Raw genomic sequence first — 27,990 nt, 5'->3', positions numbered from 1 at the left:
CCCTGGGTGTAGGAAGTGTTCTGGTGCCCGGACTCTCTGCTGAATCATCATGCCTTGATAGTGCCCTGCAGGGTGTGGATTCTGGTACATTGCCATGCGTGTCTGACCTGGGCTGTACGGCAGCTGCTGAGGCCGCTGCAGAGCCTCCATCAGGTGTGGGTGAGGTCTCTGGCCAGCATAGCGTCCTGGATCTGGGTATGGCTGGCAAGGGTACGGGCTTCCATTTCCAACTCCTCGGGCATGTGACATCAACTGTGGCAGAGGGGCACCCCCATGCTGCATCCCAGGGTGCAAGGCACGAGAGTTGTACATAAAGCCAGGCGACATATGTGAGGCTGAGGCAGGTGGGTGTAGCTGGTGAGGTGGCTGAGGGCCACGGTGGCGAGCAGCAGCATTATGGCTGTCCAGGTCCAGGATTTCTTTTGGGCTTTCAGGATGGTCTGAGCTCTCGTTATGAACTGGACTGCCACCACTGCTGCTGCCTCTACTCGCCTGTGACCTGCTTTCCACTTTTCCCTCCTCTGAGCCACCAGAGTTGGGCCCTGCTTCGGCCACAGGGCCCGGAGACAGCAAAGCAGCCCCGCTGGAACCCTCAGAGCCCATTGGTGACACACTGCTCTCCTTTGACTGACTGTTGCCTCTGGCACTGCCCACAGGTAGGTAGGCATTAGATGTCATTTGATGGTGAGGTTGATAAGGAGACCGATGCCACTCCTCTGGAGGATAACCCCGTCTATTATTAGCTTGGCCATGGGACTGAGCTTGTGGATGGTGCTGGGGATAGTAGTGTTGCTGCTGGTACTGATGAGGTGGGTACATGTTGGGGTGAGCCTGGGGGTGCTGTTGACCAGGCATGTGGTAGGGGTAAGCAGTCCCTACCTGCTGGTGGTAGGAGGGGTGGTGAGCAGGAAGGGGGTTCTGGTTGTGATAAGAGTGGTGCACAGATGGAGGCATGGATCTTGCCATGTTAGTCTGGTTGTAGTGTGGATGTTGAGGGTTCCCCATGCTGTAAGGACCCATGGTTCCATTTACATGGTCTTGGGAGTGAGGAGGCATGGCTGGGTTGTGACCAGGTGAAGACCCTCTCCGAGTCTGCAAACCTGCGTTAGTACCTACCAGTTGGGCTTGGTGGTGACTGGGGCTGAAACCCTGATGTTTATAAATACCACCTGGAGGCCCAGATTTCATCACGGTGTGCTGTGGAGCTGTAGTGGTACCCTCTGTGTCTTCTCTACTTGTAGGCTCACTGGGTCTTTGATTACCATGGTCTGCAGGACTGGGCTGTGAGGGGAACAGTGGAGCAGGGTGACTGGGTGGTAAAGACGTGAGAGGAGCTGGCTGAGGTGGTCCAGGCTGGGCTCCTTGCGTGGAACTCTGAGGCATCCCATGCATGGGGCTGTTCTGCTGTGTGGGATGTTGGGGGGAGATGTTTTGTTGGACATGATGTGGAGAATTGTGTTGTTGTGCATTTTGGCTCATCAGCTGTGGAGAGCTAGAAGGGGGACATTGAGAGGGGACACTCTGGGTAGCCTGAGATTGCTGCTGCTGCTGCTGCTGTTTTTGAATGTTCTGCTGGTGCTCACTTGGCTGCTGTGCATTCAGCATGTGTGGCAAATTGTCCTGCTGAGTAGAATTTTGAGATCCTGGTACATGCAGTGGAAGGGCATTCTGGGGAAGAAGTGCAGGGCTTGGAGCATTTTGTATGTGTTCTGTACGCTGAGAAGGATTTGGTGGAGTAAAATCTGTGGCGCTGTTGTGACTTGTGTCGATGTGGGGTGAAACAGTAGTGGCACTATTGAGTTGAGGAGGACAGTGGCTGGCAGACTGTCTGTGTTCATCTACATCTGGATTGTGGCCGACTGTCGAACTCTGTGAGAGATCTGATCCAGAAGAGTTCTCTTGTGATTTGCCTGACTTGGGGGTCGGGGGGCTCTGCATTCTCTCTGCTGCCCCAGTGTGGTGTCCTGTGGGACTAGGATTGGGTGGGTGCTGTTGATTAATTGACAAAGAGTTCTCTTGTGATATAGCTCCTTCAGAAGTGTTGTTGGGCACCATTTTGTTCTCTGGTGTGCCTGTGAACAAATATATATGAATTCATATTAAAAGGATTGCACAGGGGAGTTTAGCATTCATGTTTAACTTAACAGTAATTACTGTAAAAACAGAAAGGTATAAAAACAACAAGTGAGGAGGTCATTCATGCTACTTTTCAATATCAAAATAATAATAATAAAAAACCTAGCAGCTTTACAGACATCCTTTTTAATTCATTTGAAGTGAAGGTGATTTGTGAGACTGGTGGTGGACCTTCACCAACAGCAACCCTGCAAATTTTACCCCAAACAAGATTTTAGCTAACTCATGAATTTCAAATTTGAGCCTTACTTAGAAACATAATCAATGACATTTTACAAAAAAAGGCCCTCCACTGTGGGACAATGGAGTTTTGGTGCTGTGCTGGTCAACAAATCAACACGCTTCAATCTAGAACTGCTGGTGAAATATTACAAGAGAAGGTCAGGTCTACCTTTGGGCTGCGTGTCTGTCTGTTGGCAAGCCTGGCTGTCTGGCCCATTGTCTCTAGCAGGACGCAGCAGCTGAACCTCAGGGGCAGGGGGAGGCTGTTGAGAAGGGTGAGCTGGGATGCTGCCAATTCCTGATGGGGGCCCAGACTGCTGAAAGTTGCCCATTTGCTGATGAGGGGCACCGGCAGGGGGTCGAGAAGAAGCTGACAGCTGCTGCAGGGCAAGCATCTCAGGGCTTTCCAGCATTGAAGCCAAGCGTGTCCTGTTAATGGAGTCTTGGTGGGGAGCAGGGCGTGAGGACATGGACCCCTGGGAGCTGACCCCTGAAGACATTTGATAGTGGGCATTGGGATGTGGGTGTGGGTATCCCGCAGCTTCTGGCCATGGTTTATGCCCTACTGGAGGTGGAACCCCTCCATAAGTGAAGTTGTGCTGGTTGACTCTGTTGGGATCTTGCATGTGTATCCCATTTGGTCTTTCTTGATGATTCATACTAGTCCACATGTTGGAAAGACTCATGCCAGGAGGCCTCATGCCAGGGTAGTGCTGAGTTGGTCTATCTGGTCCTGGGAATCTGTTGCCCATTTGGTGCATGGTGTGACCCTCTGGATGGTGGTGAGACGGGTACATGCTTGCTTCAGGAGGAGGTCCAGGCTGTAGGGCCATGGGACGTGGGCCCAGAGAGGGACCATGAGTTGGACCCATGTAAGGGTGCTGTTGGTGTGGAGGTGGCTGCTGGTTTGGATCTGGGCCCATTGGATACCTCGGACCCATAGGATGCCCTTCAACCATGCGATGCTAAGAAAAATACAAGAAACAAAAACAGGCAAATCAGGGGCTTTGATCAGTATACCTGTACATCAGTCTGCCATCAAGATTCAAGGTGCATTAAAACATAGTATAGACTTGACACTTTCCTCTCATGTCACACAGCTTTAGAATTGTCTTATGTTGCACACAAATTCATATTTTGTCATGCAGTGTGATAAAACCAAACATATTAAACCTGTAAGCTCTCTTGTTTGGGTCAATACATACAATGACAAACTTCCTTTTCTGGCTCTCCTGTTGTTCTCTGAAACCTTTCACTGAAGCAGACACTGGGAATGTTGCCCAACACTAAGTTTTGTGGAGCAACGACTACGAAAAGTGTTAAGTGTTAAGTTTGCTAAATACATATGAATATGATGATATAAATATGAAAGCCGAAATAAAAAATAAACAAAGGGAGGAATAATCATTTGAGCATCTACCTAACTATCTATTACAATAATTCATACCTGCATGTTAAAGTTACGGGGAAACTGGTTCAAGTTGGGGTCTCCATGCCTGGGAATGTGAGCTGGGTAAGCAAAGCGAGGATCCATAGCCATTCTTTGGGCATACATATGTGCACCAGGATGACGGAGCTGTCAGGACAGAAAGAATTCACCGTTTCCAAACTTCAGACAGAAAAAAGATGAAGGTGCTACGAACATCAATTTAAAAAAAATGTCAAAAAGGATTTTTAAAAAAGCAGTCGTCTTGACAATACCTGTTGGCCTGGGTGGTACATGCCTCTCATGTCTCCTTCGTGGATACGTTGTTGGCTTGGAGGCAGACTGTGAAGGTGAGGTGGGCCATTGGTCCAGTGTGGAGGAAGCAGTGGCCGTGTCAGCTTGTTGTCCTCTTCCTCTGAGGGCGAGATGCCCTTGCCCCCTTGGGAGTTTCGCTTACGTTGGACTTGCTCAGTGGCCTTGATTAGACTTTCAGGTCCCAAGTGTTTATTTCCACGGTTGCGCTTTTTATCCTTGCGCTCCCTGTCTTCTTGTCTGATGTTGAATTCCTCATCTGTGTCGCCGTCCTCCGATGGAAAGTGTTTCAACAGGGCCCGACTGAAACACCGTTCTAGGGACTCTGCCATGATGGTGTATTCTGAAAACAGATGCACATATTAACATTAATGTGTTTACTTAAATCATAATGCAAACTAAGTCGCCCCCCTTCTTATTCACACCTACAGGAGCTCACTCCATCTCTCAGTTACTCCCTACCACTCTAGCACCTAAGGCCAACATACATGTCATGCAGCCATAGAGACACACACTCCTCTGTTCTCTGCTTACATTGGCCGACTGACCAGGTCAGAGGGCATAGGGTGACCCCTGCGCCTTCAACCCCTTCCTCCTCCTCGAGTGCTCCACCCAGGCTCCCCCCTCCCTGCACAATCTTTCCCCCCTGTCCCTGGGGAGAGCATTCAGCTGGATAGATGGCTCCAGACAAGGGTCTAAGGGCCTGGAATGTTTCTCTGGCACTGCAAGGCTCAGATCCCCCTGAGCAGTGAAGCACAACTCAATCACTCCCCATTAATCACTGTCAAGGCTGCCCTGGCCCCGGCCTCAAACCACCACCAAGTCCGGCCCCCTTTCTTTTGCTCTTTCTCCCACTCTCACACCCCACCTCTCACCCCAAAAGCGCACATATGCCCTTCTTTTCCCACAACGTACACCTAGTGTAATTGAGTTTGAAGCATTTGTCTTATGCTGTGACAACTGGTTCATGGAAGGAAGTGGATATCTGGAGTGGAACTGGTGTGTGTTCATTTACCACTGTCTTCTCCGTTGTACTCGACACAGTTTTCAAACATGAGCTTCACGTCAGCAACAAACTCCTCCTTGGCAATGTAGTCTCCTTCATTGAGCTTCTTTTCAATGGTGGACAGGTCCATGGGGGTCTGACGACATTCAAATGACACAAATACAATTAAAACCTCAAGTAGTATACTCCCAAGTAATTGCATACACATTAGGAGAAAAAAAACACATTCAAACACAAATTCGATACTACACAAACACCATTACATGACAGTTATTTATACCTGGATGAGCTCATGGTAATTGGGGGCATAGGAGTCATCCACAGGCTCCAAGAAAGGCCAAGCATCTTTATGGGATTTCAGGACCTCAAGCACTGAAGAAAAGAGAGTATATCAGATCAGACACATATGTAGACCAAGGTAAAGTAACAACATCCAGTTAGGATTCTGTGAGCATACCTTTGTATAGAGCAGTGTAGTCATCGTCAATTTCATAGCTGTAATGTTAAATATGGGACATGTTAGAATAGAGTAGAAATCTGAATTGTTTTTTTTAAAAATACATCTCATTAATAGGTCTCTTACAAATCTTTATTCCGGCGTGTTCTGTGTACAGGGGAGGAAGGCTCTAGATTCAGTAGCTCAGGTGGCAGCTCTTTTCCTTGAGACAGTAACCAGGCCTTTTCCTCTCGCATCTTCCGTCTCTTTGCTCGTTCTTAGAGAAGGAAGAAGAAGACGAGGCAATTAGAAACACAAACAATAATAGAAATAAAAACAAACACCAGTCTCAAGAGGTTTTGGGCAAACATTGATTCAATTGCTTTTTCAGGTTCTTGAATTACAGTTTAAATTGCACTTTCAACCCATTGAGTCAGAGGAGTCAATGAAAACCAGGCCTTAGCCATCAGACACAGCAGCAAGGAGGAGTCATCGGCCATCTTTACTTAGGTCCAGCTGATCAAAAGACCAAAAGGAGAGCAAAGAAATGTATCACTGCTTTATCTTTTAACATGAAAGGCAGAGAGAGGCCTGCCAGCCCTCCTGCTGTGTGTATTAAAGATGTTGGAGGGAGGATTCCACATATGCAATCCACACAGAGAGTGGCCAGGTCCTGCTGTTCATCTATAATACATTAATGAGGCTCCTCCACTCTAACACAATCAGCAGTTCATTAACCCATGACAGATGACATCAGAGGGAGGGAGAAAAAGAGTGATCCTGTGATTAAAGGCGCTGAACATTCACTCTCACAGTCTCTGTGTACAACACATAAATCACAAGGCTTTGAGAGCTATCCTACTGCAGATTCTTCAGCCATTAAGAGCCAAACCACAGCCGTGGAAATGTTCAAGCCTATGCCCTTCACAGTCCATTCTACCCTTGATCCTTGGCAGAAGAATGGGGGGAAAAACCCCTACCTGCTGCTGACAGGATACTGATGAAAGAATGTGACATCATTGCTGCTCCTTTATATGTGATGTATGGTACTTGGCTAAATTTTGGTCTTATAACATTTCGGTATATTCCCCCAGGCTACTAAGAGGTCTTTGTATCCATCCATCCAGCTTACCTTCCACCGCTTTGATCTTTTCCATCTTCTCCCTCTGCCGTTCTTCCTGCAGACGTCTCTCCTCTTCTTGTCGCTGTTCAGCCAACAGGACCTGCCTGTCCAGCTCTTCATCTTTCTTTCTTTCCTCCTCTGTCACAGCCTTCAGACCATCCTAAACACATAAACACAAGCCCATTCATCGACTCGGCTCTCATCTTAAGACTATTCGTAATAACTTTTTGAACTAATGACAGATGAAAATCTGTGAACTGGGAATGAAAAACAGAAACAACCAAAAGTAACTTTTACAATTACAAACAAAACAAAAAATAATGTGTTGTGCACAGTATTATTAACATACTACTGCAGCTATAGCAGTAGTACACCCACAGTCTACAATAGTATATTAAAAAAAATGTAAACAGACAGGTACACACCTCATCTTCTTGCTGAATGTTTTTTTCAGAGAAGCGTTGTGATGTGGGCAGTGGGGGCGGGTCCAGTAGTTTCTGTTTATGCTCTCGCTCCTGTAGATCAACACAATAACAAGAAGAGATAAAGTTGAGCTTTGCTCTTGATCCATGATGTGTGATATTCTGTGAAATCCTACTGATAAACATGAAGACTAAAGGTCAGTGAGTAAACCTCATCTCATACTGCCAATTAACTGCAGACTACAAGTAAAATTAAACAGTGTTTTTTTTTTCTTTAAATAAAAAAAACATTTAATGGGTTGTTATTCTTTACTATCACAACTTCAACAAAAAACGTCAACAAACATTACTAACTGAGCCTTCAAGACAGATCAACAGACAACCAGCACACGCAAGCCAACTGACTGACAGGCCCTGAGGAATTATAGAGAAGCAACGAGTAGTGAGAGGTCAGTGGCCCTGCTTTTCCCTCCCCCCAAAGTGACCCTCTCCACTCTGCTGCCTGCATTCCCCCACCCTTGCCTGAGGAAAAGCTTATGAAAAAAAAAAGAAATCATATGTGTCTCCTGTGACTCTACAAAACATTTGTAATCATTAGACAGCATACCGTAGTAAAAAAGGCATGCTATGCTGTCCAGTCTCTCACGTATGATTATGACATTGAAATCTTTGCCATACATCCAGAAAACAACACCGATAAACCCCATTCAAGTCCACATCCATAACATATCATAACATAACACCTAACCATGACATAACAACAGTAATCTGCAGAGAAGGCACAGTAAAAGAGGGAAACACTAGGCCACAGAGACTGCCCTCTGCAGCTCATGTCAGAGTTAATCAGGGAAGCAGGACTGTAAACAACCATTAGCTTGGAGCAGCTGAGCATTGAGAGGTGTCACTGACGCTCCTGGCCATTCAGAATATAACTGTGGTGATCCAATAAGCACCTCTGTGAATCTTACATGTGTGCAGTAGAGCTGGACAATACTGTCAAAAAGATCATCATGATAAAACATGATCAAATCAGCCAATATCAATAATTATCACTATAAATGCCAGATTATTTAAAGCTTCTTTGCTCTTCACAGAATGTGGAAGAAAACAGTAAATTGTTGTATTTAAATGATTTTATGGACTAAAAGAAAATTAAAACTCCTGTATACTCGATGTATATTGAACCTTTGTTATATTCCAATTGAATAAATATCACAAAATGTATATTGTTATTGAATTATTGCCAGCCCCAGTGAGCAAGTGAGGTGGAAAATATGAGTAGGGCGTGAAGACATTTTCAGCAGAGACAAATGTTCAAGATCTGATCTTTACTGCCCTTCAGCACTCAATCTCTGCCTTCTCTTTGTGGGAGGCACTGGTGTATCCTGGGGTTCTCTTTACATTACCACTAGTTCCATATCCCCCCCCCCCTCCTCCTCCATCTAACACACACACACAAGATAGAGTGCCTCTGGTGTCATCACTAAGAGCGGTTGAGAGAATCCTGCAGCACAGCAGAGCTGTCATTCAAGAGGCTCCATTCTGCCTCAAGGTGAGCTCCCGTCTTGCTGTCGGTGCCCCATGAAATGCTTGGTGACGTGAGGAAGAAAGGATTCAACAATAAGTGCTTTGTATATAACTGGGATGTTTGCACACACCCACCTCAAAACATACAATTATGTTAAATACATACCCTATAAATGGTATGACAAAATATTGATTTAAAATATACAATAAAAATCTGAAGTCATTCTAGGCCAAGAAAACATAATAATGCAGATCCCAGCATCTTTTATGTGAGAGGTGTATACTGTTCACTAAAATAACACCCGTTTCTCCCTGAACTATGAAACAATAATCTACAAATTAAAGAAATTACTAAGAGGACTTGGTGGGAAGAGTGTTCATCACCTCAAATATTAGAAAGTTTAGAGAACTTTGAATGTTACATCGCCTGTCGTCTTTAATTAGACACTGCTCAATAGAAAGCAGAGAAAGGATAACTGATATTTTGTCTCCTTGATTTAAAATCAATGACAGACTGTGCAGTATTTCCATATATAATTAATAAAGAGGACACTTCAGAACAATCTCCTGCTGTGACAGTGAAAGTCATTTGCATATAAGAAGAACATTAGAGGAATGTGCTCCCTTTTAATTGAGTGTCTTCTTTGAGCCAAGTATGATTAATATTTTGTTTCCCCCCACACTGTGATCATGTTTGATGGAAATCATGTAACGTGGAAAGAGTTCACTTTTTCTTTTAGTTTTGAATTAATCTGTTTTAAGAGTCTGAAGTGTTGTAGTAGAATCACAACTAATCAACGTGTCTATGATACTTCAGTGCCAACCGGAAAAAGAACAAAATATTTTTCATCACATAGAACCAAGCACCAAGACGCTCTCTAATAAAGCTGTAAACAGACCATCTGAGCGCCACATGCAATGTCAGCTGCGTTTACGATCAATGCAGGACCCGAGCCACATTCATTCACTGACCATTTGTGTGAAAAGTGTCACCCCTCTGTCACCAAACAGAGCGAGCAGGATTCTTTACTTCACTGTTGATGATGATGGAGAAAGACAGAGACGGTTTCTATAGCAACAGTCAGTGCTAGTTATCGACCACAAGAGTGGAAAGAACACATGCATCCTCATACAGATGAAAGGAATAAAACAAAACAAAAAAACATTGCAATTAACTCAGTTGCAAACTATACAAAAGTGAAAGTAAAGGATGCACGATCTGCCACTAAAGTATATAACACAAGGTAATGATAGACAAATATCCACTGTGTGGCCAAGCACAGGAAATACCCACTACAAACATTGGACCTGAATCCATTCTGCCAACGAGAGCTTAGTTATATCCAGGGAAAGTCTCAAGTAGAGAACCTGAGGCAAACTTCCTCACCAAGCTTATGTGTCAAATTAAGGGCAAGCACAGACCAGCTTCCACTTCATCTGTCCTGCAGCTAACCCAGGTGAGACTCCAAGAAGAAGAAAGCTAAATGCACCAGAGAATGCTGGAGGCAGCTAAGTGGAGGTCAGGTTCAACCTTCCAAAGTTGACCACTAGGTTTTTTTATATCGACATACATAATGCAGTATAGTATAGCATTTCCTATTCAAAGAACAAGTTAAAACTAATAAATGTTTAATGGTTAAGATCAAGTTAGGATTTTTTTTGGCTGTAGTATAGTTTGTCAAGTGGTTGTCTGATTTATTAACTTCAATTTTGTATAACTTCTAACATCTAAGGATTTAGACTTGATGTTTATATGTCAAATGTTGAGCTGCTGTGATGGAGACTGAAGGTCATGTCTCTTCTGTGTCTGACCTTGTGCTCTATCATGCTCCTGATCTCAGGCAGAAAGTTCTGGGTGATGACCCGGTGGAGATGGCGGTCCTGTGGGGAGGTGTTGTCCTTGATGCTTTCAGCCAGTCTGACCCACTCTTCCTCTGTGTCACACACAAGGGACCAAGTGCCTCGCTTGTGACCTGCTAGAAGCAGAGAGGAAAACATTGTTTGTCAATATCCTTTATTTCCACCGTATAGACTGTATGAAATCAGAGAATTTGTAAAAAAAAAATACAAATGAAGAATTCTAAATTTCTCTCAGCCCATACAAGACTCAAAAAATAATCTGGCAACCCCATTGTGTATTCGTCTTAAAAACAAAAAAAATGTAGGCCTCTAAAAACTAAGATAACTTTAATGGATAAATGTGGAAGCCTTTTACTGACCTGGCAACGCACCATGGCCCCCCATTTGAGAACCACTGCAGTGTGATCGACATAAAAATAGTTTATAGTAATGAGATTCTCTCACCTTTGCATGGGGGGGTCTCCTCCAGTCCATTTTCTGACTTGTCCTCTGACACATCTTTTTCCACCTCACTAAAAAGAGAATTACATAGGGCAATAAGGTGAGGTATCACTCGGCTCTCAACACTCAATTAATGATATGTTGCCAACCACAAAAGATAATCAAATTCAGATCTACATTTTATCACCATACGCCTGGAGAGTCTGTGGTTTCATTTACGACTATAGAATCTGACTAATATCGGACATATGATCACTCAACCACTACATCTTAAGATATACATCACATCTGCTGAAACAGAAATGTATTATTTTTCTGTGACCAGTAAATATGCAACAACTGCACAAATGCGATGGCGATATAATGTAGTGACTGAAGACAAAGAGAGTCCAGTTTCTCACCTAAGATGAGGTTCCTCTGATGTCCTCTTCTTTGGTGGTCTTCCCCTTTTCTTTTTCTCTGGTAGTGATAGTTCAGAGGACTCACTGTTGGTAAACAACACAAAGAACAAGGCATCTATTTAAAAGTATAGCCTTTAAAACAAGGGGGAATTGACAACAAGAGGCACCTTTACTTAAACCTTGAATGGGGAGTTAAATACACATACAACATGCACTTGGATCACATCAGTGACAACAAGGGGTAAAGGACAGAGAGAGAATGATGATACCTGATCTTAGAAGCTTTCCTCTTCCTCACTGGCTCCTCTTTGTACATACGAGTGCCGTAAAAGTACCAGTAGAGGGCTCCATTTCCATCTTGCCCCAACGGTTCCACCCTCAGGCTGTCTGCATCCAGTCCCTGTGGGGAGGGTGGGGGCATAGTTTTTGTTTTTTTTCTTTAGAAATCATGCTGAGAACTGTGTTTCCAAGTCATCAGTCAAAAGTGGGTGATGTCACTTGTACCTTTGAGCCTCTGTGGCTGTGATTCATACACAGACATGAAGCACTTTTACTATCTTCATTAATCGAATTTGATTGATTGTTGTTTTAAAAAAATCTTGTCTCATGAGAAAATTGTTCAAATATATGAGGGGGACGCTGACAACTGACAGACAAGATGGAGATAAAACTGTCTCGTCACAATTAATCACATCTTTATTTACAACAACATCAGGCTGTAGCCTAGGTTTGTTAGGATGCTACACAGAGTTTGAATATTTAGGAAAATACACCTTATCATCACATTATAAAAACACTCAAACGAAAAACCTGCTTGTGCTTTGTGCTTTCATCAGTTTAAGTCAGAGTTTGGTTAAATGTAAAGCACACATTAAAAGTAAAACTACTATAAATGTCCTTTTATGCACAAAATGTTACTGGGATACAAATCTGGTAATCTGGTAGATAACTAATATATCATCACAGGCTGTGAGAAAAACAAAAGCTGAGTGAAATATATAAAGACAAAAATAACAAAACAGCATATATGAAAACAAATGCGTCCAGATTCTTTCAGCTCATCCTGGTAGTGGCGCGTACCTTAAGCAGGTCAAAGACATCAGCAGCATCCAGACGATAATCACAGAGCCGGTGCAGCAGTTCAACCTGAGTACGAGGAGGGAGATTCTCGAAAGGTCCCTCTCTGAGAGGGTTGGGCTTTCCCTCCTCCAGCTCCCACCGGTAGCTGATGATATCTTCCAGGTAACGGCTAAATGCCTCGGGGCTAAAGACAAGAGTGAGTAAGGCACGCGGCCTGTTTAGCCCAGATTTTGGAAAACATTTCCAAAATCAGATAAAATATTACATCTATATAGTACAGTCTAAAAAAAAGTTCACTCAGGGCTATGAAAAATAAGTCCATTAAAAGGAAGACGCAGCTGGTACTCCTGTGTGGCTGATCTCTTGTTGTCATAATGGAGGTCGTCTCACTGGCATGTTGTGTGCCAGTCTCCACTTATCTGCTTCTGTCTTAGCAAAATCTACAGTTAGTCATTCTGTGGCATAATCGCTCTATGCCTCTGTTTTCTTAGGATGGAAAGTTGTGATCGACTCGTGTCTCACTCTCGATAAGGTCTCAGAATAGGTCTGATCTTGTTGCTAGGTTCTAGCTCATGGGAGAATGTTGGGGTCTAAATGTTAATCAAATTATAGTCTAGACCTTTCTCTATATGAAAGGATCTCCAAGGCAACTTTTGTAATGATTTGACACAATATAAAAGAAAAACTACTTGCGAGTGTTGCAAATTCTTAGTAATATAATGCAATCACTTTTTAAATTTTCAGTCCATTTGGATCTGTCAGTCAAAATAACCAATTATTTGTGATGTTTAAATGACCATTTCCTTGATCGGGAGCTGATGATGACGTGTTGTCTGTGAGTGTGCGCTGGTAAATAAATTCTGGTTCCAGTTCAGGTCTAGCCAAACAACCTGATCTTTCAGATCTAGCTCAGGTTTCGGTGTGACAATAAATATGGCTCATCTTGAAAGAGCAGTATGCACTTGTCACGCAGCTTCCCCCTCCCACTACCCGTTCTCTCTCTTCCTTTCTATCCCTCATTCTCACCGACGTCCTCCCTTCCTCCTTTCCCCTGCTCCAGCAGAGCGTCTAACGTGCAGATGAAAAGGGCAGCCCCGTGAAAGGCCAGTGCTGAGCAGCCACCCCCAGGATGCTCCTGCCTGTCCAGTCCAATAAAGCAGGTTGCCGTCCTGTTCTCAGCTGCCTGAGTGGCAAAACTGTATCTTTCCTACTTCTTCTTCTTCTTTATGCAATTGACTAGTACCAGTGCGCTTCTCCTCAATGATAGGCTAGAGCAGGGGAAAGTCCCATAAGAGATAAAAACACATTTGTGGATTTGAATAACAGCTACATACTCACATTCTCCTATTTTTTGATTTACAGGGGCGGTATGAGTTTCAAGGGCAATACTGTCCCATAATATTAAAGCATAGCAGCAGTAGAGGATGATTTCACCAAAGAGTTGACCTCACAATATGGTGAGTAACTTCCGACTCCACAGCGAGTCATACCACCGGTGACTCAAACATTCTTTCAAGACTTCTCAGTGCAATGACTAATATGAAGTCAGTGGAACTATAGCAGCTACAGATGAAATGGAATATTACATTGGAATATTATTCAACTCAATGCATTAATCTTGGCTCAAGACTATTTCAAACATACTTATTACAACATTATTTGTTTTTTTGTGTGAAAGCATTTTAATAAGGTGCATAAACAAAATGCTATCCAGTAACTAATACGGTTTCTAATCAATGCATGAGCACTGAGAAGCAATAACAACTTTAGGTGGAAGTGTTGTTGGACAAAGGTTGACGACCTTCAATTTGCTTCTTCACTGTTCACACTAAACAGAGGTCATAGACCGAGGTCAGTTCTTAACAGATCTTGCCTGTACACCAAATACTCACGTGATGTCATTGCGCTGGTAGCATCCCTGCAATAGACAGGCAATGAGGTCTCCGAGGAAGTCGAAGTCCTGCTCTGACAGGGCCTTTTCCAACTCCTGGACAAAACAACAGAGAAAAGACTCAATGCAATAGCTTCAATAGTTTTTATTTAACAGAACGGGTATATTATAAATACAAAATAACAGATATAACACATAGCCATAGATACTACGTTTTCAGAGCTTAGCTACACAATGATGGCACCAGACAAGTGTCAAAAATCCACTTCCATGACAATGTCAGTCGAAGGTAGCTGCAGAGTAAGCGCTCTTGTCTTTCAAATGGTCAGCATGTAAAATCATTCATACAAGTCATCTTGTCCGATTCACTTGTGAAGATGTGTCTGTGACAGACAGGCAACTGTGGACCTGGAGCTTGTGCAAGTCTGGTTGTGGTTGGAGGCAGCTTGTGAACGTATATTGAACAGCCACGTAAGACGAAATTACAGCACATTAGGTATGAGCTGATGCATTAAAAGACATCTTAGTGGGGTCTTGGCATAATGTGCTGAATTGTGTTGTTATCAGTGTGCGGCAAGATGGAAGAGATGGACAGCAGGAGAGTCTGATTACAATTCCTTGGTTACCCAGTGGCTGTTTGGCTGGAGCCAAGGTTCAAGTTCAGTCATGACCTCTCTCCTGCCTGACATTGTGTTTAAGCCATTGAGGTTTTATGAAGCGGTAGTAACTCGCCGTGCAAACTAAAAAAAAAAAAACCAGAAGGCAACAAGGAGAGATGGCAGGCAGCAGGGCCATAGTGCTGCTACACAGCCATGCCCCCTCCTCTACTCTGCTGACCAACCTCACACAGCTCCCAAAACAGATTCCCAGCTCTCCCTACCCAGAGGCTCTGGAGTAGAACAGAAGGGGTAAGAAAGAGGGAACCGGGGGGATAAGAGGGCATAATCACAAATACAAAGTGTTCCATCAGGCAAGTGTGCATTTCACTTAAGCCTCTTTTCCACCGAGCCGTACACAGTGCAGTTCAGCTGGCCAGGTGCGGATTGGAATAGTTGAACCACAGAGTGTGGGCCGGATATATAAAATATGCAGCTATTTAATTGATATGCATCAGTTATGTAAATATCCTACCAGCGTGACACATTTTCACTACTGTCACATGTAATTGATCATTATCTGAAGACAAATCAACAGAGTGTGTGTGTCTTGCTCCACCTGGTAAAGGGTGGCTGGTTGTTTTGACATCATTCTCAATGTTTGACAATGGAAAAGCACATAATTGCCAAAGTGAACCTGAACTGTGCTGTTTGGTGAAAACAGAGCCAAGTTAAATTTTTGAGAACGCAAAGCTGCTCCTTAAAAAGGAAACAGAGTGTGTTGCTTTTTAGAATAAAACTGCGATTCCACCAAGCATGTTTTGTGTCTGTCCACCAATCCATGGACTGCAGTACATCTAGTTCCACCCTTTGGGTGCTGGGTCGCACAAAGAGAAGGGTGCCAAAAAGTGAGATGATACGGATCAGCATCATCTGATCCATAATCCCGTCTTCTGACCCCTCCTCACAACTGCTGGTGAAAGATCCAAGCTCCATGATCTGTGTGGTACCCTCTTGTCTTCATTTGAACAGAGAAAATTAACTAAAGGAGGAGACGAGTTAAAATAATGTGCATGCACTCTTTTCTCATCACTTTGACTCAGAGGAACCTGGGTGAGCTCAAGGGTTAATAAAGGTCAGCGCACACCCCTCCTGGCCATGGAGGACAAACGCAAGGCAGGAGCCAACAAGTCAGAGCAGTGACAAACAGAAAGGGAGGAGGGAACAGACGGAAAGCAGCTTGAGACAGGGGTTAAAAACCAGATAAGATGAATGTTTCTGCTTGGGATGAGAAAAGACTTGCTCCTGCCTCTGACTCAAGCCAGAACAGAAATCTACAAAGACTGTGAGTTTGATGACAGCACATAAAATTCAGCCAAATCTCATGACTCAAATGAACATATTATTAACTTTAAAGATCATATCATATGGCAATTTAAAAGCCTTAGGTTATTGAATGAGTGTTCAATGTGTGTGCGACTAGGACACAGCATATAATATTTTAACTATTGCATCGTCTATCTTTAGTGACAATGCCAGCACATAAAGACAAATCAAGTCAAGCAACTTCTGTGACTGAATGTAGGCTGCCACCAGACATCACAAATAAATAAAGGGATCCGTTTCCTGTCAGTCCTGTCGAGCATATTTGTGCCTCATGCATTTACACAGAGACTTATAACTTTATAAGAAACATGCATCTGTGTGGTCGGCATTCTAAATACCACAGAAATGGATAAAGACCCCGTTCAACCCCCTAAAAATGCATCTCCTCTGACCAGTTGTGATCAGTGACCAAAATGCAAATGTGAATGAACGTCATGTGTTTTTGAGGACAAATAATGTTTTTCCACCTTCATGGGTGTGTCTGTGCCTGAGTGCTGGTGTGTGACTGGTAGAGACAAACAGAGTGGAGGAGCTGGGTGAAACAAATCATTTCTTTCGCTGCTGTTACATGAAATAAGATTTCAACTGTTCGGGATCGCTGGCCAATCACGTGTCGATCAGTGGTGATATTGTGGTTACTGCAACTTGGCGGACAGTCCATTCGAGATAGCAAACTCTACAATTAAATAAATAGTGTACACTATTTTGTATTGCCTATAACTGTTTGTTTTGAAGAGACCGCAGTGTACAGTTCAACTGCAGGTCAAAACCTGTGTACCAAACAAAACTTGTTCCTGTGTTTACATTTACAGCAATGATGAGAGCGAGTCTCATCGCCGCTCAAGCTTGCACTAAAGTCATGTACTGCATGTGTGCCATCCAGCTGGAGAGCTCTGATGATTAAATCATTACAGAAAGATCATATGTCTGTCTTCTGTGCATACAAGGCCATGTGTCCATGATGGCAACAGATCTTTTATCACTATCCTTTCCACTTCCTGTCCCATGTCAGCTAGTCTCTGGGCCAGAGTGCACCATCCATCAGACACAAACTGCACTTTGATCACACTTTGAAAAAAGCTGGGGGCCACAGCTGGGTAAGAGCGGCGTGGTAAATACAGCACAGCAGAGTGGAGAGCTTGTCTACAGCCCCATGGATTAACGCCATCCTTATCCACCTTTGAAGTGCCACACAGTATCTCAGATGGCAGAGGGAAGGGGAATTAATGTGGTGTCCATACCCTTTCTTAAGCCAAACATCCAGCTGGCCAATTCTTCTGGTGCTAACAAACACTCAGCTTGATGGAGGGCTGCATGGGACGCTCCACTGCAGCTAGATATGTCCTGTGAAAAACCTTTGTCTCTCCATAAACCACATACAAGAACTGACCAAACTAATTCACTACAAAGACCCAACAAGAACAAAAAAAACATGCCTTTAGCAACATTTATCCATGCACGTGTCTCAACAGAACACACAACTTAAGCTGCTTTACATTAATGATCAATGGGACTCAAAGATAAGGATGCTGAATAAGTGATAAGCAGAAAACCTGAAGCAAAACTGTCAGATTGATGACTTAACTACTGCTGAGAACAAAACAGATTATTCATATTCACACACACACTCAGACAAAGATTGAAGTGAGTAAATCTTTCTCCGAGTAAAGACTTAGTCAAAAGGTGTGTCATCACCACCACCCCTCTGTGGGCCTGGCTTGAAGTCAGCAGTTCACCACAAAGGTATTTTCCACGTCTCTCAACCAACGCTGCTTTTCTCATTGGCTTAACCACTTATTCCTCTCTTCCACACAATTGTCATCCCCCTGTTCCACTGCCCACTGTCTGCGAGGGCCTGAGGCCCTATCCACAGAGAAACGGAACAAAACGTAAACAATATTTTTCTTTGAAGAAAAAAGTTTTCCGTGAACATGGCATCGCTTCAGGAAAGGTCTTCATCCAAACAAAATCCACCCAACCTACTCTAAACCCTGTAATGCATATGCCAGGCCTGTATGTGGCGCTGTAACAACGTCGAAGCGTACAATGCATACAATCACAGAGAAAGGATGAACCAAGCAAGCACCACTATGGAAAGGAAAGTATTCATAAAGCGACTAGATCAAAAGATCGCCAAACACAAGGGACAGATGACAGCAATGACAACAAAGACAGTGGCAGTGAATGTCAGCACAAAAGAAAGGTGGGAATATAATATATATATTTTCCAAAAGTAACATGTAGGTTGTCTACACAAAAATGCAAGGGTGGCTTTATGAGTATTTTCTCACTCTGGGACCTGTTTCCAAAAAAACAAAAAAATGATAGGGTTTCCAAAAACGCCATTTCTGTGCGGATAAAAAAATTAAGCAGATTCACACGGACTTTTGACTTAATTTTCATCTCGACAGACCCAGAGGTATTCTATTATCCTCCCGACAACATGTACAATGTTTTATCTCTCTGCTCCTTATCTCTCCAGAGTCCCTTACTCAAGCCAGATGTTGGTTCCAATACAGCTGTGACAATGTGATTGGAATCCATTGTCCAAAAATAATTATGGTTAAAAAATATGTCACACATGGCGAGCACCATTGTCTCAAGAAGTTTGCTGGTCAGCATCCTTGTTCAGGTCTTTCTGTGTGGTGTAAGCAGGTGGTTGGAATTTCTTCAGGTTCTCCAGTTCACTCCAAAAACATGGAAAGGTTAATCTCTTAACTGCCTGTAGGTGTGAGTGTGTGAGTGAATGGTTGTTCGTCTCTATACGTGTCCCTGTGATGGACTGACGAGCTGTCCAGGGTGTACCCCGCCTTTCACCCCATGCCAGCTGGGATTGGAACCAGCAGCCCTGTGACCCTCATGTGGAGGATAAAGCAACAGACGATGGACGGTTGGTTTTTAAAAGCACCTTCCTAAAATATATTTTAAAATCTATACTGGAAACAATTCCATAGAATGTAAAGCAGTGTTAAAAGTAGCACCTATGGTGTGAACACAACTTGCTACTTATCCTCTTCTCACAAGGCCGAATCACACAAAAAAAATATTTCCAGGCTTATCCACATGACAACAGAACGGTTAATAAAAGGTTTTCTGTAAACACGGCATTATTTCAAGAACTGTCGTAATAGACAGGAAACTGTACATGCTGTAGTATATATATATAGTATGTGGTGCTATAACACTGACTGGAGCACACTTAATGTCATCGATTTCCCAGTTAACTTACTTTCTTACTTCTTACTTAGTTCCAGTTTCAAAAATGGCATTTTCAGATGAAAATTATCTGCATCCAGAAAAGTGTTTTAGCTCAGTTCCAGAAGTAATCTATTTAATAATACCCTTTAAAAAGTATATCACATGACCATTCTAGTGCCTTTTAACATGTGCCTGCGAGTGTGAATATCACATCCAACAACAAAACACTTCCAGAGATTGTCCAAAGGCTTTTCATAACCCCCATTCCATTTCCATTTTTGCTCTGCCATGGTGTGAGCTGTAAGAAATATCTAAAAAAAGACATCTTACACCAAAGTCACCATGATGGATATGCTCATCATTAACACTTCATGAGAAATATGAAAAACGTACAACACACTAGAGACACAGTAAACTTTCTTCTACGAGGAGGAAATAAGTAGTATTGCTCATGCTTATTCTGATGTACCAGTGTTGTATTCCTGTTATGGGTTTTCCGTCTAACCACCACGTCACCGCAGTCTCTGATCGGCTGGAGTTATTGAAAATCTGATCAGTCTGTGACACATCTGCGAGCCTCTCCAATCACATCTTTGAAGATGTCACACACAATGAGTGTCAACTGCCAATCCAGGACTTTTATTAGCCTGTGCGCAAAAGTATTCTGAAATTGAACAACTTTATCTGAAAATCGTATGGTGTATGGCTCGTCTTAAGGCCACATTATACTTCTCCGACTGCGTATGCGTTATCCGTCTGCGTCACCACGGAGACGCCTCGAGCATTTATACTTCTGCGTCGTGGTGACGGACACTCGCTGCAATTTCCCGCCCGATCAGTAGGGGTCGCTGCGCAAGGTTGTTGTGCTTCTGGCTACAGTGAGCAATGGCGTCCGAGAAAGAAAGAGAGAGAAAGACTGTTGTTGTTGAAACAGTGGCCGTTTCTCACTTTTCTGTGTGACGGAACGCAGTGTTAAGATAATTTGAGGCGAGAAATTGGCCATTTAGAGTCTAAACATGTGCTGTATGTGTTAAGATATGACGTATTTATAGTTCGGCAGCGGCGTTATCGGCGGGGATCAGCTCCGCCTCTGTCAGGACGCCCGGAGCGCACTGAGAGCCGGCACAGAGCAGCTTAGCTCAGCTTGTCCTGAGGACCAATCGCAGCTCGTGCCGTCTCCGTAGTCCCTTGACGGAGTGACGGACACTTAAAAAATATTTCGTGCAGACGGAGACTACGCAGAGGCTCTTCGACAGTCTCTGCGTCGACGCAGAGTCTCTACGTAGCCTACGCAGAGCACTTTACGCAGAAGTATAAATTGGGCTTTACGGGTACCTGTGCGGTACATATACCAAGGCGTGAATAAACAGACATGGCTTTTTAAAAAGGGAAAACTGAATATCGAGGCCAGAAAGAAGTATTCTGTTATTAGTGTCAGGTCCTTGCGAGCTGCATGTGACAGAGAAGGACAGAGAAAAGAGAGGAACGCTTGTGATAAAAAGAGTAGGAGCCCCAAGGTTGCAGCAGATCCATAGAGCCTGCAGTACCAGGGGGTTGGCCTCTGGCTACATTCACAGCAAACACTTTCCATGCCACTGCTGTTAACAGCTCCTTCGGGGTCTATATCACCAACAGTTGGAGGATGTATGCACGGATGGCTGGAGGGGGAAGGGAGGCCTGTTTGTTGTGTAAAGGCTCCTCTCTTCCTCTCCTTTGCTTCTTTCTTTATTTCTTCCTCCCCCACTCCCCTCCCACTTTCTGCTCACACATGGTTCCTCCAGGAGCCATCATCTGACAACACCCCCCACCCCCACACGTAACCACCTCCTGCCACATGACAAACACGCACACACAGCCGTAACACCACAGGAAAACGCCCTCGCATCCTCAGGATGTATTGTTGATCTGATGAGAGGAAAGCATCAGCATCTTTGAGTTACTGCCAAACGCATCTCACCGACTGCATCAACACTAAAACTTGTTGCCGCATTAGTTTGAATAGTTATTCGTGCATTACATTGTCTGTTGACAGAGTGAGGAGCCATGTCCTTGACACCTGCCTTAACTGGAAGTTTCAAAACAATTTGTCCAAGCCTTACAGGTGAAAACACTATTTGCTCATGTAAACAAGGGGAAGGCTGATGACAGAACAGGTTGTTGAATAAGCTGCTCTATCACGTGGGAACAATGAGCACACAGTGGTGTGCCAGTGCACAGTCAAATTTTATTATAGTGTCGATGCCATGGCCAGGCGGTTAAGGTACCTGGACTGTGGTGGATGAGATGGACAGTGCAGAGATCCTTCCCAGTCAAACTCTTCCCATACAGAAACCCTTAGCCTTGGCCTGGCTCTCTGGCTGCGTGGGTGAGGATCATTAAGTACAAGAGACATGAGCCAACTCAGTGTCGCTGCATATTTCAATACAGGTCTCATGCTTCCACTGCCTGTTCCAAGCCACATCATCCAAATAAAGTGCTTGACACTTCACTTGACACCTGAATGGTAATAATAGCCCTTTTAATATCTTATTTTTTGTTGTTGTTTTAAAGCGGACCTGGACCGGAAGTTCCAATTAACGCTGTTTTTTAGTGTGTATCTGTGTCATTACCTTGTTTACGAAGCCCTGAAGGTTCTAAACAAACACTTCAGTCACTGCTGAGAACGCTGTGTTTTATTGTAATCTCGGGCTCAGCGAGATCTCTGAAAAAACCAGGCCCGGTTACGTAAACAGCGGTTCTCCGGAACAGCAGATCGTCCTGCTCCGGGCACTAGTCCGGGCACATCCGGTTGCGTACATTGAACCACAGAAGAAGAAGAATGTCCGTTGTGGAGGTGTTTCACGAGCGACAGTGTCTTCTGACTCTGGGTCTGACTCCGGGTCAAAGGTCGTCAAAGGGACTGAGGCGGGGAGTCGTGAAGAAGCTATTTTTAAACACTGTTAAAACAATGTTTTGATTATGAGTAGCAGTGCATCCACCGTTCCAGAGGGGGGAGCTGTGCTTCTGAGAGTGGGTGTACTTCCGGGTACTGGCCAATCACAAGACTCTGTCTTCTGGGTGTTAGAGTTGCGTCTCAAATCTCGCGGCTGGGAAACACCGTCAGAAAAGAGGATTTATATCGACTTGTTTACAGCAACTAGGAGGTTTTTGACCATAAAAACAAGTTAATGTATGTAAGTAGACCTCCATAACTAACATATATGTGCAGCAGGACCACTCTATGTGAGCTTTAAAAATGCCATCAGTTTAGCATTAATTTCCTTTGCATCTTGACAAAGTTCTCTTTCAAAAAAAAGCCATAATTTCAGTCAGTAAGTCCTTGCAAAGAAAATGCCACAAAATATAAAAAATAAACACAGCAACTGTGTTTTCAATCTTAAAAACTTTTATATATGTATTATGTAGGTTGTTGTTTCCCTAAAGAGATGGTATTTTAAAAATTGTAACAGGTTGATTATTTCATCAGGCATATTTGTAAAAGTTTATTCTAAGCATGTCTGCAGACCGCTGGTGATTGGCTCTCATATTTACACAGTGTTTAAATCCAACATTTAACTGAACATGAGTGGTGAAACAGCACTGAGCTCTGCCGGCTCCAGAGGTCTTTGAAGTAAGCCCTGCGTGTCAAGGTCCTGACATTCCCAAACAACGGTGCAATAGCTCCCAAGACACTCGGGCCACGTTCAGACTGACCTCCATGAAAATACACAGCCCCTTCATTCATATGAATGAGGGCCGCAGCATGATGTAACAGGAATGCCCAAAAAAGCTGAACCAGTGTCAGCTTTTGCTGGAACACAGTGCAGTGTTAGCTGGCAAGGCTGCGTTTTGACTACTGAAACATGTGTATACACATATTTGTCCAACAATGCCACATTTCTGTTATTATCTGGTTATCATCAGGACAATGGCTAAAGTATTTTTGTCCTTGAGAACTTGTTTTGACAAAAGACTTGTGCCTTCTGACTCATAAATCTATGGCAAAAACCGGCTTTCCGGGATTACATTTCATCATGTAGGAGGAACAATATGCCCATGCTGTGGCTTTTGTTCTGAACACCCATTGAGGGCTAACATCCAGTGTCATAGGGCTGACACTAACAGCAACAGGTGAGGAGCGGCCTTTATTATAATAGTCAATGTTACCATTCCAAACCTGGTTTCCAGGCCCTGTCTCGGGCGGTAATGGGTGTTAGTAATATTCTGAAAACAAATGGTGATTGATTGGATTTTAAAACACTCTAAAAAACTAGACTTTGAAGATAAAAAACAATCTGCATCCAGATCAGTGTTTAAACTCTAAAAGGGTAACCTGGTAAGTGTAACAGAACCTTTCATTCAGAGCTAATAATCAACTTGCAGCTGATAAAAAAAACAGTCAGGAAGTGAAAGCGGATAACTGCGTCTTCATTTCCAAAGATTCTAGATTTTGCCTGTCCAGAATAAAACGCAGGTGCAGAAACGGTCTGTTTTAAACACCAGGGTAGTGTGGACGATGGGCATCTCCGGAGGAGTATTTATGCGTTTTAAATGAAAACAGAGTAGTATGAATGCAGCCTCAAAATCTTCCTGCAGCCTCTCAGTTTCCTATATAAACAATAAGCAATATCCTACAGAATAAAAGTGCTTTCATAATTACTCTTACTATGATAGTGACACAAACACCCTTAACCACAAAATAAATCACAGTTTCTAAATACGGGCTAAATAAATGCATCAGTAAGCTTTCCAGGACCGTGGATGAGGCCTGGTGTAATGAAGTTCTCATGAGTTGTGTTGTCTTGACTCTTCCACCCTCTCCTTCATAGCCACTCACAAACACAATGTAAGACAGCAACCATAGAGGGATGCTGCCCCAGACTGGAGACAGGGACTGGGAACCATGGGGAGCTGCAACAATGGAGATGGCTGAAACAAACCCCAGTGTATGCCCCCCCCCCACCCCACACCCCCTTGTCCCTGTGCACACACTCCCCATGTGAAACCATCTGATGCATGTACTGCTCTAACTTGTCAATCACAATCGGGGGGAGGGGCAGCAGCCTCTTACAAAACACAGCTCGCAGCACATGAAACAGGGGCATTAAAAAAAAGATTCTTGATCTTCTAGGGGTATGAGCGTGACAAAGATCTGAAGGCATTATTGAGCCAAATCTGGAGAGGCAAGTGTCAAGAGGTTGGCCACAGGTAAACATATTATTAGGGATTTCTGTCACTAATCACTGACCCATGACAGCAATTGTAAAGGTCATTATGGCAAACATCATCCTGATCAATTTCCACTTGTCTTTGTAAGTTATATGCTACCACACATCACCAAACATCCTTGGGCTCAACAACAAAGCACCCTGATGGGCAAAATTGTAACATATATAAAGTGACTATCTACAGTTAAAATGCAGAAAAACTGGGAATTGGCAAGAGCATGCATCTGTGTGAAGTTGGGCCATGATCCGGTTACCCCATTAATCCACTGCTTTGTGGAAAACAGAAACAAGGACATGCTCACAGGCAGTCTGTGTTCGCTTATTTAGCAGATCTAATAAGACTAAATCTTCTTTAACAATCACACTGAAGGCTTTAAAAAAAAAAAATAGGAGCCACCACCCCCCTCATGAATGGGCTGCAGCAGCAGCTAGCACCCAGTCAGAGTGTGGAGCATTCACCCTCCAGGGGGAAGGGAAAGAAAGAACCACCATCTGGGGTTTAGTCATGGTGATGCCAGGGGCTGAGGCTCAGAGACAGGGCGACTACTGGGGCTTGAGAAGGGGATGGGGCAGAGGGGCTGCTAATGGATATGAGGTACTGGAACTAGTTACAGCAATAGAGATAGAGCTGGAGGAGATAGCCTGGGTAGTCCTTGAACCTTATGAGGGAATGGTGTGGATAAAGAGTTGACGGGTGAAAAGTTAATGGATAGTATATACAATCCTACAAACAAGAATAATGAAATATAAGATAACCAAGCAGGTGCTTCAAGTTGCTCTGAATCATTAGACATCTAGTCAGGGACCCACAAGGATGGGTGTGGGTTTGTTGAGTATGCCCTCGTGAACGCTGAGAATGAACAACAATGATAATGGTGTAATCTGCCCCACCCTAGCAGGTGCAATAAACAAAAAGGAAGTAAAGAAGCTGCCAATCAAATACAGTCTGTGCAGTACACCCAAACACAGGACTTAAGGAAATTTAGAGGATACTGAAAAACACTGAAAACAACAAAAGGAAGAAAAGTGGTTCATAATGATTTTATGCCAAAACATATCACAGCTGCTTCAGTTATGCCATCCACACGAACTGTGTGTAACATCCACCTGCTGGCTGATTTAGTTGAAAAAAAAAAGTTCTGACAGCCTGTAAACAAAAGGCACCATTAACTGTCACATGTGTCCATTCTGTCTAAATAGTGTCTTCAACTTTCACTGCAGTGCAAAAATCAATCATTAAATATGACATTTAAAATGTTTTGCGCTAATCGTCTATGTCATATTGCCCAGCCCTGTATTTAAACCAATGATTTAAGATGTGAATCTTAAAAGACTTAACCTGCACATTTTTGGCATGTCTTTAGTACCAGGGGAACAGGAAGGTCATAAAATGGGTTTGTTGTCTTGGTGAATATGGATTTGCATGCTGTTTATCCGTCTTTTAAACTTGCATATGGAACTGAACGACATATCAGCAGATAAAGATATTAAACAACTCAAACGGCCAAATGGACATGAGCAGGAACCCTTCTTCTCACACCAGGGTGACGATGACGCTCTGGACAAATGTGTCCACTCTGTAGCTTAACAGATAACAGCCAGACCTGCTGTAAAAGAACTGCTTCTATAACACAATTGGCCTTTTATTTTAAAATGTTTGATTAGTGGGGCTTTCACTCCAAATGTCTACAAAATGGCAAAAGCAAAAAGCTGCGTGAATAATTTGTACACAATAAACCACATACATTTTGAAGCCTTAAAAATGTCTCACGTCTTTTAACTCTTCAACGAACACTCCGAAAGACCAACGCAATGCAGATGATGACGAGCAATTGATGAAGATACATCTACTAAATGCACAACAATCTGCCAACAGGCTGCCAGCAGAGCATGGAGTGGGAAGATGACAGGGACAAAGGGCCTTGGCATGTCTAGCAATGGAGAACACATCAGCAAGGATCCAGCAACATAGGTCTGTAGAGTTTGTTGGCAGTGGGATTTTTGGGCATGATTTCACAGATGCATAGCCAAGAAATCAGGCATATGCCACATGGACAAAGGCCAAACAAGGGGGACAGCCATGCTGACTCTGGACCTCCTTCCTGCAGTTCACCCTTGCTCTTTCTACTGCTATCATTTGCTTTTAATTAATTCATTATTTCTTTCCTCCCTATCCCACACCAATACACACACCTTTCCCATCTCGCTGCCTACAGCCTAAGGAGAGTGGAAACCAGCAACCGCGAAGTGTATCAGCCCAGGAACAATGTGTGGCAGGCTGTTTTGTAAGGCAAGCCAAGGAGAGGGAGGAGACACTATTATCACTGACCAGCACCACAGACAGAAAAGGGGTGTTCTAACAGTAGCACAGCAGCTGGGTCCAAAACAATATAGAATTGAATATTAATTACTGAAGTTTCCGTGGTGAAAAACAAAGAAATGGGTATTCCAGTGACATTATTACAGTCTGCCAGGTGATTATCCTGAGATCAGTTGTTGGCATACACTACCAGAATTTCAACAGCACTCATCCCAACAAGTCCTTTAAGCCTTCACTAATCACTCATTACAACGGAATATGCAAAAAAAAAAAAAAATGCGTGTCCCCAACACCAGAGAGAACAAACAGAAACACATTGAACATGAGTGGAAGTACATAAAAACACGTGCAGAGTCGTCTGAGGCCATCAGACACCACATCACTAACCTCAGCTGTTAGAAATATATTGGCCAGGTGGCAGAGCCTGATACAATTCATCTGCAGCCAGTGTCAGACAATGTCTACATGTAAGGACTGATAGTATGTCAGAGAATGTTGACACTAAAGCCCTGACCGCAGTCAAAATCACGACACCCACTGCTCCGTCATGAACAATGACAGCCACTTCCTGCCCACCCCCCCTTTCCCCAACGCTGATTCTTGGGTTATTTAACCTGTAAATCCACCGACAGGACTGCAGCTGTCTGACATCGTCCAACTACTCTCACACAGCTAAAATCATCTATAGATGAAGACCAAAGATAATGACTTCAAGTGGAAAAAACTTCTTTAGCTGACAGAAACAGATTTGATTTCCACTAAGCACAACTTTATAGGACGAGACACAGTGGAAGTCAGATAAAATGCCACACTTGTGAAAGTGCCCAGGCCAGCTCGTCTTGTTGCTGGTATGTGGCATTAAGCAAAACAAACACGTCTGTCTCGTCGGTTCCTCCTATTTCTTCAACACAACATTGTCAGACAGTAAAGATGTTGAATCAGAATTTCAAACCCAACTATTATTTGAGTAAAAATCATAAAGCTGATATTTAAAAAAATC

The 27,990-nt window shown here is 43.6% G+C and overlaps 1 protein-coding gene across 1 annotated transcript in view; it reads right to left on the bottom strand.

Moving 5' to 3' along the window:
- cecr2 (CECR2 histone acetyl-lysine reader) overlaps nucleotides 1–27,990 on the bottom strand; it is a gene marked incomplete at both ends in the record, with an annotated part of 31,053 nt that overhangs the window by 755 nt on the left and 2,308 nt on the right. Inside the window, 16 exons of the mRNA XM_083894404.1 lie at nucleotides 2–2,072; nucleotides 2,528–3,323; nucleotides 3,806–3,934; nucleotides 4,060–4,439; nucleotides 5,112–5,238; nucleotides 5,383–5,474; nucleotides 5,560–5,597; nucleotides 5,686–5,815; nucleotides 6,671–6,821; nucleotides 7,087–7,176; nucleotides 10,423–10,586; nucleotides 10,915–10,982; nucleotides 11,313–11,396; nucleotides 11,582–11,712; nucleotides 12,393–12,576; nucleotides 14,285–14,379. Coding sequence (XP_083750530.1) covers nucleotides 2–2,072; nucleotides 2,528–3,323; nucleotides 3,806–3,934; nucleotides 4,060–4,439; nucleotides 5,112–5,238; nucleotides 5,383–5,474; nucleotides 5,560–5,597; nucleotides 5,686–5,815; nucleotides 6,671–6,821; nucleotides 7,087–7,176; nucleotides 10,423–10,586; nucleotides 10,915–10,982; nucleotides 11,313–11,396; nucleotides 11,582–11,712; nucleotides 12,393–12,576; nucleotides 14,285–14,379 — 4,730 coding nt within the window. The remainder of the gene's footprint in view (nucleotide 1; nucleotides 2,073–2,527; nucleotides 3,324–3,805; nucleotides 3,935–4,059; nucleotides 4,440–5,111; nucleotides 5,239–5,382; nucleotides 5,475–5,559; nucleotides 5,598–5,685; nucleotides 5,816–6,670; nucleotides 6,822–7,086; nucleotides 7,177–10,422; nucleotides 10,587–10,914; nucleotides 10,983–11,312; nucleotides 11,397–11,581; nucleotides 11,713–12,392; nucleotides 12,577–14,284; nucleotides 14,380–27,990) is intronic.

The sequence above is a fragment of the Microchirus variegatus genome, assembly GCF_963457635.1.
Source record: "Microchirus variegatus genome assembly, chromosome: 8".
NCBI classification, from domain to species: domain Eukaryota; kingdom Metazoa; phylum Chordata; class Actinopteri; order Pleuronectiformes; family Soleidae; genus Microchirus; species Microchirus variegatus.
Note: the sequence above shows the minus strand (reverse complement) of the source record. Positions and strands in the feature narration are given on the sequence as shown.